At 39.4% G+C, this 19,999-nt stretch overlaps 1 protein-coding gene across 1 annotated transcript; it reads right to left on the bottom strand.

The window, feature by feature from the left end:
• Positions 1–1,259: 1,259 nt before the first annotated feature.
• Positions 1,260–18,643, bottom strand: castor1 (cytosolic arginine sensor for mTORC1 subunit 1). The gene is made up of 9 exons (XM_066688858.1): positions 18,389–18,643; positions 12,453–12,523; positions 10,672–10,865; positions 10,242–10,377; positions 9,908–10,031; positions 9,509–9,619; positions 9,110–9,192; positions 8,824–8,918; positions 1,260–2,936 (listed from the first exon to the last, which is right to left on the bottom strand). The coding sequence occupies exons 1-9, from the start codon at positions 18,499–18,501 to the stop codon at positions 2,868–2,870; spliced, it is 996 nt and encodes a 331-aa protein (XP_066544955.1). The 5' UTR covers positions 18,502–18,643; the 3' UTR covers positions 1,260–2,867.
• Between the last annotated feature and the right edge of the window lie 1,356 nt (positions 18,644–19,999).

Here is a 19,999-nt window from a genome sequence, read left to right as displayed (position 1 = left end):
CCATGTACCGTCAAATCTTGGGTGAGAACCTCCTTCCCTCAGCCAGGGCATTGAAAATGGGTCGTGGATGGGTATTCCAGCATGATAATGACCCAAAACACACAGCCAAGGCAACAAAGGAGTGGCTCAAGAAGAAGCACATTAAGGTCCTGGAGTGGCCTAGCCAGTCTCCAGACCTTAATCCCATAGAAAATCTGTGGAGGGAGCTGAAGGTTCGAGTTGCCAAACGTCAGCCTTGAAACCTTAATGACTTGGAGAGGATCTGCAAAGAGGAGTGGGACAAAATCCCTCCTGAGATGTTGGCCACCAGGTTTGCACACTACAAGAAACGTCTGACCTCTGTGATTGCCAACAAGGGTTTTGCCACCAAGTACTAAGTCGAAGGGGTCAAATACTTATTTCCCTCATTAACATGCAAATCAATGTATAACTTTTTTTAAATGCGTTTTTCTGGATTTTTTTGTTGTTTTTCTGTCTCTCACTGTTAAAATACACCTACCATTAAAATTATAGACTGATCATTTGTTTGTCAGTGGGCAAACGTACAAAATCAGCAGGGGATCAAATACTTTTTTCCCTCACTGTATACTACTGCTTGATTGTCCACAGACTAGGAGAATCTCTGTTGTCGTCACTTTTTGAAGGTCCACTATTGCTTGAACTTGAAGATGTACTGTAAATGGATCTTGGTTTCCTCACCTGGCGTCAGAGCAGAAAGAGTTTGTCCGGGAGTGTATTAAGAAGGTGCAGGTTCGAATCTGTTTGGCACTGCAGTGGATCTTGCACATTAACTCAATATTTCTGTATTCCTACCGAGTGAAAAGAAAGGGGAAAAAGTAATTCCTACAAAACGGGGACATGTTAGACAGAAAGTATTACTAGCAGAGATATTTTCCAGTTAGATTAACCAACCAGGAACTACCTTGTTTGGTTGTAGTCAATACTGCATTCAGTTTTTTTTTTTTTGTTTTTTTTTAAACATTAAGTCATGCATATTTCAAACCATTTGTATATGTAATCTAATGTGTCTAGTCATTTCCCAACTTCATACTGAGGAGAAATGTCATTCTTCTCTGTAGAATGCTATAAGTCAAATGATTTGGTCTAACTAATTCATTGTGGTTAACTACAAAAAAATAATTATATATAAAAATGAAAATTCACATATGAATCTACAATCAAGAAATAGATACCCCACCCCCTTTGCAAACACACTGACAAATCAGTTCTCTGTAATTAAACAATTCGAAGACTTCCAGTTGAAATTCAATCATTTTTTATTGAATAAAGCAGCTCATTTACAAATGTTTTACATAAAACTATTGTACAAAATGTTATTATACTGGGAAGAAAGAAGTATTAAATCTTCCAAAGTGAAACAAAAACAGTCATTGTACTGCTATGCACGAGGAGAGAAAAAAAAAAGCCACAAATCAGTAGTGTCTCAAGGTGCAGTACAAACTGAAATTAACCCTTGAAATTAATAGTCTACAGCTTATATCATGGTGTGACATTAAGATCTCTTCTTCCTGGGAATAATCCTAAAGTAATGTAGTATAAATGGATTAGTGTTGCAGTGAAAGGCCAGAATATTACCTGAACCACCGAAATAAAGTTATCTTCCATTTGAAAGGGATCATTTCTCCTTCCACATTTGTTTTGTGCTTTTGAAGTTACTGTAAAACTTAAATAGCAAGTAGAACAACTCTTCCAATAAGAACACAATGCAGTTTGCACTGGATTGATCCATTTTGCATGGTTGAGAAGCATGCTTCGATGTTCAGACATGAGAGGGGTGTGGTGGAACAAAGAGCAAAACTCACTAAACAGACCACTACAATTCTGAAGAATTTCAGATGAATCGGTGAAGAACTTGAACGGACGTAGACTCACAGAAAATAGCTTACTCTACAAATAGTCTGAATAAAAACAATGAGTCAAGTCTCTGTTAAGACCATAGATTAATGGTCACTCTCTGACTTAACTGGAAAACAAGAATGAGATTATATTGTCATTCTTTGATAAGCTTTAAAAAAATTTTTAAATAAAAATGAAAACTCCCTGACGGATATGCTGGAATGATCACGTAATCCTCGCACCTTCACAGTCCTCTTTATAGGCTGCGTGGCTAGCTGCTGCTATCCAGAATATCAACACTTTCACTTAAATGAAAATGAAAGGGCCAGAAACCCATCCAATAATACACATTTAGTTTTTGTTCAATTTTGTAATATTTATGCATTGAAAAGCATTCCTGCATAGCTTTACAGGATAGTACAGTACTATTGTGTGACTTGTTGGAAGCAGATGCAGGGGAACCCTGGTGAATCACGTGCATCAAGGTGGTACTTCCGAAAGGAACAAAAAGAAACACTGAAAAACGAATACAAAACAAAGCCAAAACCTCCCAACTCCTTCAAGTTTCCACATTCCAAGTGCCTCCTTTTCATTTCTTTAACACTGTCCCGTTCCTGTCACACAGTAATCGGCTATGCATTCCTAAAACTAGATTCAGAAAAGTACCCCATGAGAGAAGAAAACTGACAACTCGGGGATGAGCACACCGGAAGACTCGGCTGTGAAAAATAAGTGCACTGCATTTGAAAACAAAACCAACCATGCCACCTGCCACTGCCTGTAGCTTCAGTGTCAGGCTGAAGCGTGTAAAATAAGGAATCCTTTTCTGCATATTTGTATTCAGTAACTGACCACCTCAAGACCACGTCACGTAAGGCTTCTTCTGGTTCATGATAATACTGCTGAGTTTGGTTTTCAGTGTGATTCCAAACACTGAAGGAGTCTCTCTCTACTGCTTTTTATCCCCCATCTAGGCAAAGAGGTCCGGGGCTGGGTGCGTGCATTCACAATCAGTGCGAAGGCTCCGTCCGCTGCTGTTGTAGCATGTCGATCACACTGCTGATGTCTTCTTCAGGCACCTGAGTTAAGGAAAAGAACAACAGTCACCCTAACAAAAAAGGGTAAAAACATATTTATCTCAGTTACTTTACTGACATGTGTGCCCAGGACACAAAAAACAAACGCATGGTCTGGTCTAACATATTCTAGTGACTAATGACTGATCACAATTTGCAATTTTTCCTTTTAACAGATGCAGTGTTTCACCTTTGCTCCTGGGCACCCACATCTGACCAGTTTATTGGAAAGGGAGTGAGTCTGGGTGTATCCACTGAGTGGAAAACCCCCTGTGATGGAGGGATTAGTAATCATGCAGCTAACATGCAAGCTTTTCAATGGAGGAGGTCACAGGCAAGCAGATCAATCACTATAATCATACGTTTACATTACAAGTGTCTATGAAATTTAAATCAAACCTAATTCTACAGCATGCCATACTATGCAAATAAAAAACAAATACATTAGGCTCAGTCTTTCCAGAAATGCATCCACTCTGACCTACACACAGACCTCATGCTTTGAAATTGTAAGCAGGTTAAAACCAAAATAATCCCCTCTCACTTTTAGTCATGCAATATATCAGTTAGTATTAAAATTAGTTAAATTATGATTAATCATCCAAAAGAAAATCAGATAATGAATAATCCTTATTGCTTGATCAGAAACCAGTTTGAAAAACCTCAGCTTTCATCCTAGCGGTCTTTTGATCAGCGATGCGTTATTATAATTTGTAACTAGATCATTTTCGATACAGCCCTTTGTTCTAAAAGACTACTTTCATATTTACACTACCGATCAAAAGTTTTAGAACACCCTAATTTTTCCAGTTTTTATTGAAATTTAAGCAGTTCAAGTCCAGTGAATAACCTGAAATGGTACAAAGGTAAGTGGTAAACTGCTAGGTGTTAAAAAAAAAAGTAATGTACATTTCAGAGTTATATAAAAAAAGGCCTTTTTCAGGGAACAAGTAATGGGTTAACAACTTACAGCTGTTCTGCAGCAATGGAAGTAAATTAAGCCTTGAAAGTTGATGCTAACAATTCCCACAGCTGTCCCAACTTGTATTGATTACTTATAAACCCTCTGTCTGTAGTTGTAACAAGCTGGGTTATTACACCCTCTTAAGCATTATTTGGACAGTATTGTACTGCAGGTAGTAGTATATTGCTATCATAATGGCGAGAAAAAGACAATTAGCAAAGGAATACAGACAGACCATTATAACCCTTAAAAATGTAGGTCTTTCCTAAAACAACACTACAAGCGATACAGCCTGACGTGGAAAGGACGTTTGTGTATTTTATTCTTTATGCTTTACATGATTGTAAACAGCGCAATAAATACAGTTTTCTGTTAAGAGATATTAAGAAGAGCTAAACATGTATAGACAACATTATATTCAGACAAACATTACGTTTCTGTAAGAAAACTTTTCCATGTACAACAATAAAATATTTGCCATTTATTACTATTGTTATTATTGTAATCATCATCATCATCAAGATATGTGCTAGTAGATATGGATTTTAAATGGCACAAAATGACTCCCTTACCTTATTACTCTTTCTACAGATTTGTAACTGCAAACAACACTTTTTGCCGTATTATTTTTAATTTACTTAGTAGACGACCTTAACCGGGGCAAGTTACAGTTGAAACAAAATACACGTTTCACGATTAATCATCCAGTAACAGGAGCTACAATATAGCAGGTTTAATTTAACTAAAAAGTGTGCACTTTCCAGTCATGGCGTTTATGGACGCATTTATTAAACCAGTCCTTAATGTTTTAGAGGGAAACCCAGATCTGCTGTATTTATTTATTTATTTAACTTGTAAATGGACACACGTTAACTAAATCATGTTCGCCTTCATACTGATTGTCTCTGCGGGGCTGTTATACAACAGACTGCAGATATTTATCTAAATTTATCTGAGGAAAAAGGACTGAAAAGGGATTTTATTCATGCATATTTTTATGTTGAAAAAATATTTTATCATTATAATCGTTTTGAATGTTCTACCTCAGATTTGTGAAATGATCCACTGTTTGGCAAGTGTTTGTCATGTTCCAAAAAGAATAGTTTAAAACCACAATTAACCATCTGGTTTCTTCAACTTTCACTCAGGAGCAAAAATCAGCCTTTAAACTTATGATGATATAAATAATGATTTGACATTTATCGTGATAATTATCGATATCGACTGATATTATTTTTTTTTAATCGCCCAGCCCTTGTCACCAGTTTGTGCGGCTCACAGGACAACAGCTTCAAGCACAGCTTAACACCTGTCAAAGTGAGCAAGTCTCAGTTTCAGCTGTGAAGAGAAGACTTCGAGCTGCAGGTTTGACGGGTCGAGTGGCAGTAAGAAAGCCATTGCTGAGATGGGGGTGGAGGGACTTTTATTTTGGTAACTGCATCCAAAAGTCAGTTATTTTGCTGGACATAAGCGCCTGTTCCACAGACGCGTCATTCTGAAACCCTATCTGCTCGATCTCTCACTACACTGCACGTTTGTGTGCGAGCGTGCCTGACAACTATTTTTCGTTTAGTTTTTGCAGTGCATTATTGGAACGTAGTTTATTAAAAATTTTGAATAAGCATCGCAAGCATGGCCGACAACACTCGTGGGCATGACTTTGCATACCACTGACCTATGATGTATTATGGATCCTATGCAACTGCTTGCATCCTAGGTCTATCTACAGATCTCACATTACAGTAATAATCTACATGTTCGTTAGCGTATATTAATTTTGGGAAATCAAGTACACCGGCATTTCCCCGCCATCCCATTTTTTTTTACAATGACACGTTTTGTGGTTTATATAGTCTTGCCCCAGGCTTAGTCATAGTCTGCAGCACCCCGTCATGTGAAATCGGAAGTCGGTCAGTCAACAAAGGGTCATGACTGATATCTATTACACACTTTGCAAGTCTATCTAGAAAAAGCTGAATTGGCCAAATAGCATTTGCTGATTTTAACCTACTATCTAATTAACTAATTTGATAATTGATGCTGCAGAACTATACATAGCAATGTTATAGCCAAGATTTGTATTTTTATTTTGTTTTGCCTATTCAAGGTAAAATTCACTATAGATGCAAAAACACCATGTTATAATAAAACGCTATTTGGTGGCAGGGAAGGTGAACTTTAACTGTCCAGATAAAGTAAGGAGAAAAAAACCCACACAACCAGACAGTTAAAAGTTACTTTAGCCGGTACCAGGGCTCGAAATTAATGTCATCCGGTCATCCCTGGGACGATAAAAAACATGCCTGGGACGGTTCAACACAGACTGTGGGACAATTGTGGGATGATAGGCCACAAAAATATGAAATGCATACACCAGTGGTTCCATACTAACATGTTTAAACACAAGGCTGATGAAACAGATCATCACATTTAGCTTAAAAGTTAATAAACCATGAACAATTAATTCACATTATAAGCGCTGCAATGTGTCCGTCGGGTGGATGGCGGCTCATCGGGAGAACACATTCTCATATGCGCACTGGATGGAATGGGTTGTAATGTGATGTGACAGATGGACAGGCCTGCCAACTGTAGCTGACGGTAAAAACATTTGAAAGAGGATAGATCTGAAGGTACAACTATAGGATTGTGCCTTACTGCTTTTGGATAGTGAAATAAACGTGTTGTAAACCGAATACGAAAGAAATGCAGGTTTCAATGGTAAATCAGGAAGTCTTAAAAATAATCTGCATTTTTTCTATGGTCAGATATTGGCAATGAGCAATTAAAAGCAAGCTAAGGTAGGCTATGTAAAACGTCCAGGTTTCAAACAATGACGTCTGGCTAGATGTAATTATTTAGGTTACGTAAATGTATAATAATTCAAAATAAGACAATTATAATAGTGAAATTTGCATTTAATATGCCAATGTCCAACGTCTCCCTGCCTGTCTGCAGGCTGAGGCTGCATTTTCCTGGAGTTGCTGTGGCATTTGAATTGTCTGTATAGTATCGAGAGAATATGGCTATATGATCTCCCTGACCTGAAAGGAATACACACTTAATAAACATATGCAACATTAGTTTGTTTTACTGGAATACAACAGACAATTTTGACTTCTTCCCAACTGTCCAAATATGTGGATTGCGTCATTCAGGCTAGTGGAACCTGGGCCGGCTGTACTAACAGGATCAGAAAGCAGGATCAGATCCGGGCTCACTGGATCCGGATCATGAAAAGCGCTGTAGAAGCAGATCGTGATCCGGCTCCGCTGATCCAATTATTAAGCAGCGCTGCAGAGACTTAGCAATTTCCTATGGACGTAAACTGACTCATCAGACTGTGCGGCTGTTTGAACTTCTACCTCTAATGACCCAATGACAATCGTAAACCTTTCACAAAACTATACTGTGCTGTTTTGCTGACAAGTATCAATTAAACGTTCAATTAATTAGTCCGTAATCCGAAACGTTGTCCGTCAAGGACATCGCCCATTGGATCCTTTAAAACCTCACTAAGTACACAACCTTTCCAGTTTCTTGCACTGGTGTATGTCTCACAAGCTACGCCACTGTTTCTTTAACTCCTCAACTACAAAAATAATATAATAATACTGTGCCAATAATCAACTGTATTTATAACGTGCTTTTCTTATACCCAATATCGCTACAAGTCAAACAGTCAAAACAGACCAGATGAAACAGGCAACACCGCAGTAACAACTCAAGAGTATTTAAAAAAACTTGCAACTAAGAGAGATCCTTAACAGCTTTTTAAAAATGTGAGTTTTAAGAAATGTCTTAAAGTGAGTGGGAACACTGAAGCACATTATTTTCAGTATATTGTTGTGTTGTGATGTTTAACGGGGCAGAATATCTCAATGGAATATTGTTGTTTAAGTTAGAGTTCAATTAATAAATTAAATTATTAATAATGTAATGGATGTTTGCTTTTATTAAGATGCATTGTTTTTTTCTAAACATTTAGTTTATGGAATGTCAGAAATACACAAAGTACTTAAATAGTGTTGCAAATTACCTAGTCCCATGTCGACATGTCAAAATGGAAAAAAACAAGTATTTTAATTTTGGGACAGGTCAAGTTCAGTTTGGGATGGTTGAAATTGCACTTTGGGACGGTACCAGGAAAGTGAGGAAAAAAGTTAATTGTGAGCCCTGGCCGGTACGTAAACAAGTTACTGTACAGCAATAAAAATAAAGCATATCCAAATCATATTGCACGACTAGCACCAAAACAAAAAGTCTTTGAAAACTGATCACTGTCATCGTTTATGAAAAACAATTCTTGAAAATAACTGAATATATATTAAATTTATTTATTAAAATGTTTTGCTAGGGGGCTCCCTAGTGGCCGGGTCGCTTACGTCACCTATGCCTAGAAACGGCTCTGACCTTATTAAATCTTTGAGTAGTGTGAGCCGATTCTATGCTACAGCATCTAGAGGTCTACAGTGCCACCTAGTGCTGACATAAATCAGTCTATGATCTACATGAGCAATTAGAATAATTGGGTACATGGAAAATACACCCAAGCGTTTATATTGGAACAGAAACACCATATCATCAAATCCATGGAAAATAAATGTCCTCAACCTTGTAAAGAACCTCTTAAGAAAAGTTTTATTGTTATATAATCTTGAGTGAAGAAGTTATACAAATCAGGAACACTAAAACAGTTTTAACCATTTTGTCATGCCTTTCTAATGCATATTTTAACTTTCTGCACCAACCCATCCACTGAGAAAACTGAGAATGAGCAGCTGATGTCAAACCGTATCGTGACATTAAGTTCTAGAGCATTCGGTGCATTCCGCTTGACCATTAAGTTCGGTCGGTACGAGAGTGGAAAAAAATGGGAGCACGCCGCCCCCAAAAGTCGGAAAAATGCAAGTAGAATAAACTTACCAGAGCATGATCAAAGCTGAAAGTGCTGATGTAATAGGCAGAAATGTCAGCATCCGCTAACGGCTGGGAGATCTGAGCAACGATTCCACATTCATCTGAAACATGAACACATGCCAAGAGAGGCGTTGACACATAACAGCTCACCAAGAAACCCAGTCCTGTACCTTGAGTCTTCACCAAAGACAGGGCTTTACAGGGGCGGGGTGAAGTTTAAATGGCAGGGTCTCGAATTAAGGGGAAACCCTACAGTAATCAAATAAGATACACTTAAGAGCACAGTCCTCACCGAATCCCAGCGGCTGTCCCCCAATGCGCACCATTCTCCACAATTCACCCGAGGAACTGGTGAAGAGCAGGTTGCTAGGAAACCTGCAATTGATGGAGAAATAAGCATTCGTCACCTGTACTGTCACTAGCAGCCAAGACAAGAGTTTTTAGATCGGCTTTGAACATGAAACACTAGATGGGAAAGTTCAATTAAAACCCTTTATGCTAATTTTCTCAATTTGTTTCCAACAGTATGTGCAGTGGCGTTTTTACAGCTTAAACATGTTTATTTTCATCCAAGAAAATGTAAGATGTAAAAAATTCCTTTCTTAAGCCAAGCCGTGTTATAAGTGTTAGGTTTCACAGGGAGATTCAGAATACATAAACGTGTCCAGACCCAATAACAGGGTTTCCTTACTGTCTCTGCGTTTCGGTGTCCATGACGAGGGAGATGTAGCCCTCAATCAGGGAGAAGGAGAAGAACTTGATACAGTCCAGGGCCTGGGTGGGATGGGCACCATCTTTTGCACTGTGGAAGAAAAAACAAAAACTAGGCTACCCATGGTTTCAAAACGTCTTGCTCATGCCTGCTAAGTCACATACACCGTATCCAAACAATCGAAACCCTAACAAGCCTTTGAAAACCTAACCCTGAATTAAAGAACAAAACCCTACAGAATGGCCTGGCTAATCATACAGAACATTCACATGGGAGTTTACACAAGATCCCCGTTATTAAGACAATCTTGCCGTGGCCTGCACTGGTATTACAACTTGAAACAGAGTAAAGACCGATACCGAAATAACTGGCACCTACCTGTTGGAGTAGAAGAGCACATCGATGAGAGTGGTTGCGATGGCCGGCAGAGTCTCAGGGTCTAAACTCATCACACAGAACTGGTTCTGGGGGCTCAGCACTGGATGCACAATGGGTTTCATGGCTTCAAGGGAAACAAGGAAATGTATGCAAGACATAGTTGTCCAACTCAACCTCAGACTGTATTAGGTGTCATGCAACTCGGTAGTAGGTATAAAAACCATGTACACAGTGCCAACCTATCTGAGTTATGAGCCTCACACAAACCTCAGATGATTAAAGGATGGTTTCCCACCTTTTGCAAACAAGGGAATTCTCCAGTTCATTCTCTTACCTTCCCTGCCATTCTTGTGAAATCCATTGCGTACATCTTTGCCGTGCACCGGGACAGACTCCCCGCCTTCTTCTCTGTAGATGTTGAACTCTTCCTCCAGGGTGTGGATGACAACAGGTAGATCCTTCTCTCGCACCTGACAAACACGGCCCACCACAACACTTTACTCACACGGCTGCACAAACAGTAACACTGGCTCAAGACACCCCATTGTCAAAGGAGGCCAAGCAATAAACGCACACATGCACACAAAAAGGGCAAGTGAAAGATGTCCAAGATGTCAAGAAAGATGTTCAAAACTCTAAGCAGAAACAGAAGGGAAATTTGCTTTGAAAAAAGGTGTGGTGGCAACACACTGTAGTGAATAAAGTGACACAAAATGAAGATGGAGTGAATCATGAGACAGACCGAGAGAGACAGAGAGACTCACCAGGATGAAGTCTGTCTGGTAGGTAGACAGCATGAAGACAGACACGTGCTGCTCAGCAAGCGGGGCGATCACGGACTTGGCGATCTTGGTGACCCCCACGGCCTGGGAGCTGCTGGAGGCATTGCCGTTGGAGACCACGTTGAGAGGCAGCCAGGTGGAGCCTTCAACTTGCAGGTGCTCAGAGGAGGGGAGGTCTGTTGGGTGCCAAGAGCAGACTGAGAGAGAGGCCAGACGGGACTGGGATCCATTCAATAGCTCCCTTTGTCCGTCTTTGAGCTGTTATTTTTGCAGCGCGTCCAGCCCCTCGCCAATTCAACATTTTCTCTCTTCCAATGATGTCACATTTGTGTTTGTTCTAGGATCCTTTCCAATCTTTTTCCATCTCTGCTATATACATCTTTCCATGCTTTTTTGTGACCAGGTTTCAGAGTCATAAGTGAGCACTGGTATAAAACTATATCTATCGATCTATAAATAGATATATTTATTGGAGAACAAAATAAATATCACTCTGATGATTGTGGGCATTTGGAAATCTTCCATCAGTAATTGCATTCAGGCAACAGACTATCCCTCACGTAAACACTGGAGGGGCCAATCTGCCAACCACAACAACCACCTACTTACTCTGCAAGACTAGCAACCTGCTCAGTGGTCAGGGAGGGCAAAGGGCCAACTGCCTGATCAGGGCCTCTCTCAACTCACAACCTCTCACAGGGGTTTTGCATGGCTGCCCGGACCTTATTTGCACTAGTTCACTGCACTGTCAAAAGGATCACCTTATCAGATACTGCTCTGCATTCAAAGAAGCCAACTGAATGCCATGTATCGCAGAGCTAACGTTGGCAGAGTTAACCCTTCTATTCTAATGTGATAAGCTGGTAACTGTTGGATGTGGACAACCTACTGAAACCTTGATTTTTAAAATAAAAATATACGTTTTTATAAAAAACTAAAACTAAAACAGGTCGTCAAGACAATTTTGTTTTTGAAAGCCACTCACAATTCCTAATGGCTCTCAAATGTTCTGGCTAGAGAATCGGAAGAAAACAAAACCAAACAAAAAGCAGCATTGAAAAGAATACTGAATAAAAAGAAAAAGGAAAAAAAAAAAGCTAATAAACAAAGAACTGTTTTTTGGCAGACAATTTGCCCTAACAAACACAGTCACCACTCTCACAAAGATCTCGGGAAATGCATGACTACATCTCTCTGCTGGCCAGAATGTTAAGAAGGTGCGGAAGCCGTAGCTGGCACTTGGTCATTTTTACCCGCAAATGCCCACTTAACCACGTCGCAGGTTGCAATAACTAAAAACAGAGTTTGTCTAAATTCTCATAGATGTTTTTTCACAAGATTTCATGGACACACAGCCAGTACACACCAAAATCGGCTTCTAATGAAAAGCGTGCGTTTTGAAAAACAAACGGGCGCATGAACAACAGCATTGCTTTAATGCGACTATGAATAGGCTTCATTCATTGAGAATCACACGCTAAAGCACATCACCAGCCTTTTACTAAATCTGTAATTCACTCCGTGTCTGCAGTTTAATCCTATCAGTCTAAATAAGTCTAGTCAAAGATACAGTAGGCTTAAATATGTCAAATTATACAGATCATCTTCATGTCTAAAACAATATACAGTTCATAGATATAAACTATATTTGTAAACTGCAGAACAACTTATAACTTAAAAAAAACCCTTCATTACAGACAGTTAAATGTGATAACAAATACATAAACAAACAAACAAATCAAAAGAAAACAAGCAAACTGTACCTTTGAATCCCTCCTCATCAAGTACCACAGTATAATTCTCAGGGGTCTCAGTCAGGCTAAAGAATTTGCACCTGAAAAAAGACAATGAGGATTTTATTTTAATTTATTTTTCCCCAACACAAAAATGAAACCGTTTAGAATGTGCCACATAACAAAATACTTAATATCATACTAGACATGGAGTGGCAATACTTGAATACACAACTGAATGCAAATTCTGGACAAACATGTTAAGAGCCAAAGGTTTCAACCTTCATGTTTTAACATGATCTTTGCTCCAAGACCAGTTCAGCATTATTGCAAGCTAAGCAAACAATTACTGACTGAGCCAGCTCTTAACAGTTTATTAAATATGTCCCGACTTCCAACTTGTTCAAGGTGTGCTCAGTAATGCTATACCAAAAACACACCTGACTGACTTCCAATACTCAAAAAAATTAATTGAGGGAAAGAAAGAGAAAACAACAACAAAAACATACACATAAGCACCGGTTAGCACAATACTGCAGAAAGACGGACATTGTCCACAGGGGTGAAATCACTGGAATTATGTCAAATTTCACTTCTTATTGAGAGAGTTCTGGCTGGGAGGGAAAAAGAGGGTTATCTGGGGAGACAGGAGCACTGATGCCAAGCTTTGATTTAGGCCACACCAGCCTACATCTGCTCGCAGGATGTATGTCCAAACTCTTCCAACCATTTCAGCATTGCAGTTTCTTTTGGTTTCTCCGTGAATGGCTGGTCTTGTTTACCAAATAAAAGGACTTTCAATTTTGCAGTGCTTTTAGTAAATGGGGTACTGAACATGCTTTTGCACACAGCATGAAGACTGGACTGTTTTAATTCAGGCCTGGACCCAAATGCTTTCTGCACAGAAACCGAGGCTCTTGGGCAGAACGTTCTGGTTTATTCAGCGTTGCTATTGTCATTGAAGAGTCATTCACTGCAACTCAAATCGAATGGACACTGCCAGCTACAGAAGCCCATCGAAATTGAATACTGTGGTGTTCAATGCACTCGTTTTCTAAAAGGAAAACCATGGACCAGAGAGAGCAACATGCTGTTGGATACCCCCACTAAAGGGTGGCTATTTTTCTGCCCTACAGCTGTTCATATGATTATATTAATTTCCTGCTGTACCTCATACTCAGCAAAAAATTCACAAAGAAAAAGGGAAAAAGAAACAACCTCTAGCTAACTCAGCAAACTATTGTATCTTTCTACTCTGCAACATCCTGTTAATCTCTCAACCTCCCTGGAGCTGTACCTCCTGCAAGCATGCTAACACTTCCTGTACGAAGGAGCTTTGTCGAGGTCATTTCCTGTTTATGTAAATGTGCGATCTGCACTTGCTGGGTGTTCTTCAACGTTTTCATCCATTTAGTGGGTTTCCTTTTTTTAATTTTTATTTTCGTCGTCATGGTCTGTGCACTTTCAAACATGAGTAATAAACAAAGGGACCAAGTCACTATGCCTTGTTTAAAGAGGTTTTGTCCACACAGAAATGCTGCAGGGGATGGACAACATAAAGAGAGTTTTCAGCAGTGCATCTTAACATGCATGGGGGTATATCAGAATACCAATGATTCACTATCATGAAAACATTGGTCTGGGGCAAGTTTATCTTTCCCTCCGTCATGCTAAGTAAAGGGAACTGGTTTGAAATAGAGTGACAATATGGATAAACATCTGGCATGACGGGTCCACATTCCTTGCAATATAAAAGATAATGTAATAAAGCATCCTCATGTATTATCATCTTTTTTTTTGTACGTGGATCTGTTGAAGGGAAATGTGAGGCACGACCACTGAACAATGACTGGCAATCCAATTTTTAACACTTCAAAGCCAAAGAGAGTAAAACCGCAACAGTACAATCAGAAAACATATCTGACAGGGAAATAGTCTTGAGGAAAAATACTTCACGTACAGTTCTGATAACTGGTAATGCCACGTTCTTTACAGGACATAATATGAAATGCATTTCAGTGTTTATTTCACTCCATGATGTCACAATCTAACCCAAGGCACATTTCCACTAACTATTATTGTAGTTGCATATTGTATACTGAAAGTTATTTTAACTCACTATGGAAATACACTTGTGGAACTAGTACACAAACATTCCAAAAATTACAATGAAAATGATCTCGACACAAATGACAACATTAAAATGTAAAATATGCTGCATTAACAGCTAAACAATACAAACCGACCATATTAGAGTCTGGTCTGAACCGTACCTGAGCTGGACAACACTGTCAATGGGAAACAAATTGTGAATGAAAAAGAGGACTGTGGACTCACAGCCTTGTTAGGGAGCAATACTTCCTACGCTTTGCCAAAACAGGCTGGTGGAAAAAGCTGCCCATTGTTCCTGGATCAGAGGCAGCATTGTTCCAGTTGGCGTTCAATTGCTAACAAACTCCATGGGAGACAAGCCCCCAGTGCAAAACAAACACAAGACGAGCCTTTGGCCTTCAAAACTGAACACTAATGAAACCCAGGGAGTGAAATTTAACCCACATGATGTAACCTCTATAGGTTTCTTCCTCAATACACCGTAGAAGTTATAACTGGCACCTCTGAGAACATATGTTTTTGTTTAAATGCCTCTTTTCCTTAGTCTTTGGGGTTTAAAAAGAAGCACAGAGTAATTGATAGAAAGAAACCATTTTAAACACTTTTCAGAAAGAGAAGGCTCAAACCGTTCATTATATTTAGCGATATTTCAGCATTTGCCTGGTCTTCCTCAAGGTAGAGCCTCACAAAATATTGATTTATAACATACCACGTGTTAAAAATTGAGCTTCCATACATTTATTAAGTCAGGAAAAGTCTGGCAGTGACATTCATAATCACACACCAAGCCCTGAACCCACAGTTTCACAAACAGACCATTTTCTTCCAGCAAGTGCGTTCCTCCATTTCTGCCACCGGTTGCCGAGGGCATCTTTTTATGCAGTTACTCAACAGCTGGCAGAAATCACACAACCACATTGTTCATTTGGCCCCTCCAGCCACGGCCCTAAACTTCCACAACAGGAAAACGAGGGGAAACGGGGCGACACCAGAGGAAAAACAAGGGTGAGAAGGTTTTAAAAACAACAGTGACAGGGCAAAAGAATAGGAATTGCACAAGTATAAAGTACTCTGTAGAGATCAGCAATGATATGATAAGCCATCACCCATCATGGCAGCTTTCACTCGAGGTAACAAACACTACTTCGTCATAACTGTGTATACTGCTGCTCACTTTATTTATTTATTTATTTATTTATTTATTCTTTTACAGGTAAGGTCTCTCTTCCTGTGCATGTCCTTCAATATTGACAAGCAACACCTTTAACAGCACAAATGGGGGTAATACAGTGAATGGAGGTTTTCAGCCTGTCAGTAATGCCATCTGGATTTACCCAATGTTTGAGGGCCACCTGTCAACATCAGGCACAGCGTTTTAAATCCTTAAATTCACTTTACCACACAAATCATGATGCAAGGGATTTTGTAAACAAAACCTTGTAAGTCTAGGGACAACACAAGACTTAAATGCTTCACTACAGCTAGAATGCAAAGGCTGTCTCATTAAGAAAAAAGAAGAGCATGGCTTTGACTTCTGACAATCAGAGAGGTTTAATCCTGTTTCATCTAGGAAATCACTACAGCACAGAATTAAATCCAAACTACCAGACCAGATATTTAAACCCCGATAGATTACATAAATATAGCTTATCGTACTGGAAGAAAGGTTGGGTAAGAGAGGGGCATAACTTATTTAAACAGTGTTAAAGAGACAGCTTTTCCTATTACTCCTCTGCAGTTTAGGTGTGAGGGAAAGTCACAAGCCAAGTGCAGGTTGTCTATGTGGGTCATTGTTGATTTGAGGATTTCAAGCAGTGGCCAGATGTTAGAACTATTCCACAGGGCGGTGCTTTATACATGCTGTGTAATAACAATTACATAACAAAGAAAGGATTTCCAGGGATTTACGAAAAATTGCAGCCGCGGCCACCATCAAACTTGGCCGCTTTAACTGTGTGCTGCCTCGGATATATAACATTCACTCACTCACTTACTCTCATAGGTCTGGCACTGTAAGCTTCTGTTGGAAAAAAGAAAACAGATGACAAACGCAAACATCTTGTATTGATATTGAGTGCCCATGCTTAAAAACACACTTCCACATTCCCAATAGCAATAAATGTGAGCCTATATTTCAGGACACAATGTTCAAAAATGTGGGCAAGACTTCTGTGAGTCTTGCAAAATAAGATTAGGGCCAGGGTGGGGTGGGGGAGGTCGGCTGAATGTGAAAAATAAATCCTGGAGGAGCAGAATTAAATTGTTGCCAAAAAAAGAATATAAGACAAGATCACATGCCTGTTAACAATTAACTAGCATAGTTAGCTATTCTTACATAAAGAAAAGGCCAAAATAAAAACACATGTGCACTACAGTTCAATGTACATTATCTTTCAGGGAGATTACCTATTTTATGGTCATGTTTTACTGGTAAATATTTTCATCCTTTCCTTCTTTTGGATTTGCATTTCCTTTTAAAGTAATGCTTTCTTTCAACCTAAACTGACGAAGAATGCAAGTTACATTTTCACCTTTCAAAAAATGATTTGCATTGAAGTTTAAAACATACAAATACAAACATATGCAGGAATATACCAATACATTAAAACGAGAGTGCCTCCAATTGGTGTAATCATTGGCTTGTCTCCATTTCCTTAAGGAATTATTTCCAACACTACTTTATGCAGGTATTCATTAAGAAATTTACTACTCTGATATTGAAGAAAGAAACCAACAAGCAGGAGGCAGACATGAGGGTGGTGACAACAGTTTTCTGCTAGTTATGTGTTGCTTCTGTACTGCCGTCCCCAGCAAGACTGTGGTGAGGAACAAATAGTCCCTAAAAATAATATGGTTTATTTTGTTTGTGGTTCCTTATAAAAAGAAGAGGAGGTGGATGGAGAAATACTACCACTAATAATGTTGTTTACCTCCGAAACTAAATTGTGCCTCTGCTAATTCAAGTATTGGAAAGCCACCTTGACTTTTAAATGATGTAATACTGAATTTAAGTAGATGGATAGAAAGACACAGTAGTGAACTAAAGGTTTACAAAATGCCTCTAGCCATGGGGCAGTTATGTGAAAACTGGTGTGATGCAGGCAGACAGACAGACAGACACATGGAAGATGCACAGTATTCCTCTTGTACTCTGTGTATCCTACAACTTGTAGTACAAAACTAAAAGTATGCCACCATGTTTATACTGAATGATACAGAAGATCTTTCGTCCTAGATTGACATGCAAACTCGCTTGCGCAAGTATGTTTGCAGAAGAAGTGCAAAAACAATGAATATGCATGGTCTGTAAAGGTAGTATCAGGCGTAGTTCATATTTACACTTCACCTTTACTTACTGGTTCCAGCTGGAATTAAAAATGTAGCTCCTGTTATTAGTTCTTCACTCTTGGGGCTTGTAAAAAAAAAGGTTACAACTTCACAAGACAGTTTGCAACACAATGCGTGCAACAAACACTTGCATACGCGCAGGATTTACAAACTCAAGACTTGTTTTGCGGGCATGCCCGTTTCATGATCCCCGCCAACACACAACGTTATCGCAACGTCGTGGCGACGCAATATGTTAAAAGAGATTTGACGCAGATCGCGTATTGACAAACAACTGCATATGGGCATCATATTTAGGGTTACATGCATTTCGACAAATCCGGAAACCTCTGAAGACAACTCAGTAGGCCTGCTCCATCGATGCGCAGAAGGGTTAATAAACACACTTGGAGTAAGATGAGGAAAGATGATCGGGGACTTGTTTAGTGTAACCAGCAACTAAAATACAAGCTGCCAAAATACGGCTTGAAAAGGATCTAAAAACAACCAAATCTACAACATCTTACCTCGTCCTGTTCCGGAGAAAAATGAGTTTGATCAATGGGTGCGTGAAATTCACCAACCCGTCTTTACAGATGCTAGTCACTTTCAGCCTATGATCTAAGATGTGCAGATCCATTTTCTTCAGCCCCGGTAGTGAACCCTTGCTCCAGGCCGGACGCGTCGCTGTGCAGGCCCGCTCCCCACCGACCCGGCGGCTGCTCTGCCTCACATCACCAGCTCCAAAACGAGCGGCGGCGCAACCCGACTCCCCACCACAGACACCTCAACAGAAAAACGGCCCGTGGAGTTATACACGCCCCCTCCATCTTAAAGGGACAGAGCCTAGCCTTTTTGCAAGCTACAGCAAGCACATGCTGTACCCCCACTTCACACTGAAACAGCTTTGAGGGGGGATTGTATTCTTGCTGATTATTTGATACAATAGGGAGTATTTGCATTTACCATCTCTTGAATCTGATGCACGGTGACTTGTTTTTCTCTGTGTGGCCAGAAAACAATAGGATGTCACTAGCAATGACACTCAAGAGGTTTAGGGTCATGAACGTCATTATGGGCCTCTTATGAACGCTGTGAGAGCACAGCAATAACATGCATTCTTCTCTCACAACGCTACTGGGAAACTGTGTCCAATACCAGCATAATTAACATTTACAGTTAGTAGAAACTGTGGACAGTTCTTCGGTTAATGAGCCTTTTATTCCACGAGACTAAAATGAAAAGAACTTAAAAGAGTGCTTTGCAAAGACACATCTGCTCTGGATTGACATTTGATCAGAAACTTGTAACACTTTCATGGATTTGAAAGAAACACACCTACTACACAAATGCCAAATGCAAGGTGACACCCTGAAAACAATTAGACTGGACTTTAAACTACTCTTCTGTAAGCAAACAAATGAAAAGGAATGATCTATAGACCCAATTTTATGCAATTCTATGTCAGTTTATTTGCTTACTTATCATTTACATTTCTGTTGCTATGAATATTAAAAGACAACTTAATTAAGTACATGGCAACACTGTGACTGTACTTAAGTTATAATGACATTGAGTGGTAATCAGATTTAAAATGTTAAGCAAAATGTCATTCAAACTAGTTTTATACTTTTGATGGGCGTTTCTCACTGGTCTTGGTGGTATACAGGATGTTTCCAGGCCTAAAAAATACATAAACATTTCAGAAAAATAAATAAATCCATTGATAAGTCTGCTTTTACACCAAGCCTGTAATTGATCTATATTTGAGAAAAAGGAAAAGCAGCTTATCCTATGAAACTTAAGAGTAACTGTGTTTCTCTTTCTTCTCTCCTATCCGCAAGTGAGGGACATCTGTCTCCCAGGTTTGGAGATTATTTTTAATGTCACCAGCAGGAGGTTGATTTTCACAGCATTTGTCTCCTCTGGTGAATTCAGACGCGCAGTTTTGTGCAAGAAATAATCAGCCATCTGTTCAAGTACCATATCCAGCTGTAAACAACTCAAGATTAAACAAAAATGGCTGTTAGGCGTCCCATTAGTGCTCTTCACAGATTTTAATCACTAAAAAAGAGGTTCTTATTTTCCATTATTGCATCTCTGTCTATAGCTACATAGAGCCACCGAAAGAGTGTTTG

This window comes from Amia ocellicauda, chromosome 17, assembly GCF_036373705.1.
Source record: "Amia ocellicauda isolate fAmiCal2 chromosome 17, fAmiCal2.hap1, whole genome shotgun sequence".
Lineage (NCBI taxonomy): Eukaryota > Metazoa > Chordata > Actinopteri > Amiiformes > Amiidae > Amia > Amia ocellicauda.
The sequence above is the reverse complement of the archived record's forward strand: the minus strand, read 5'-3'. Positions and strand labels throughout refer to the sequence as shown.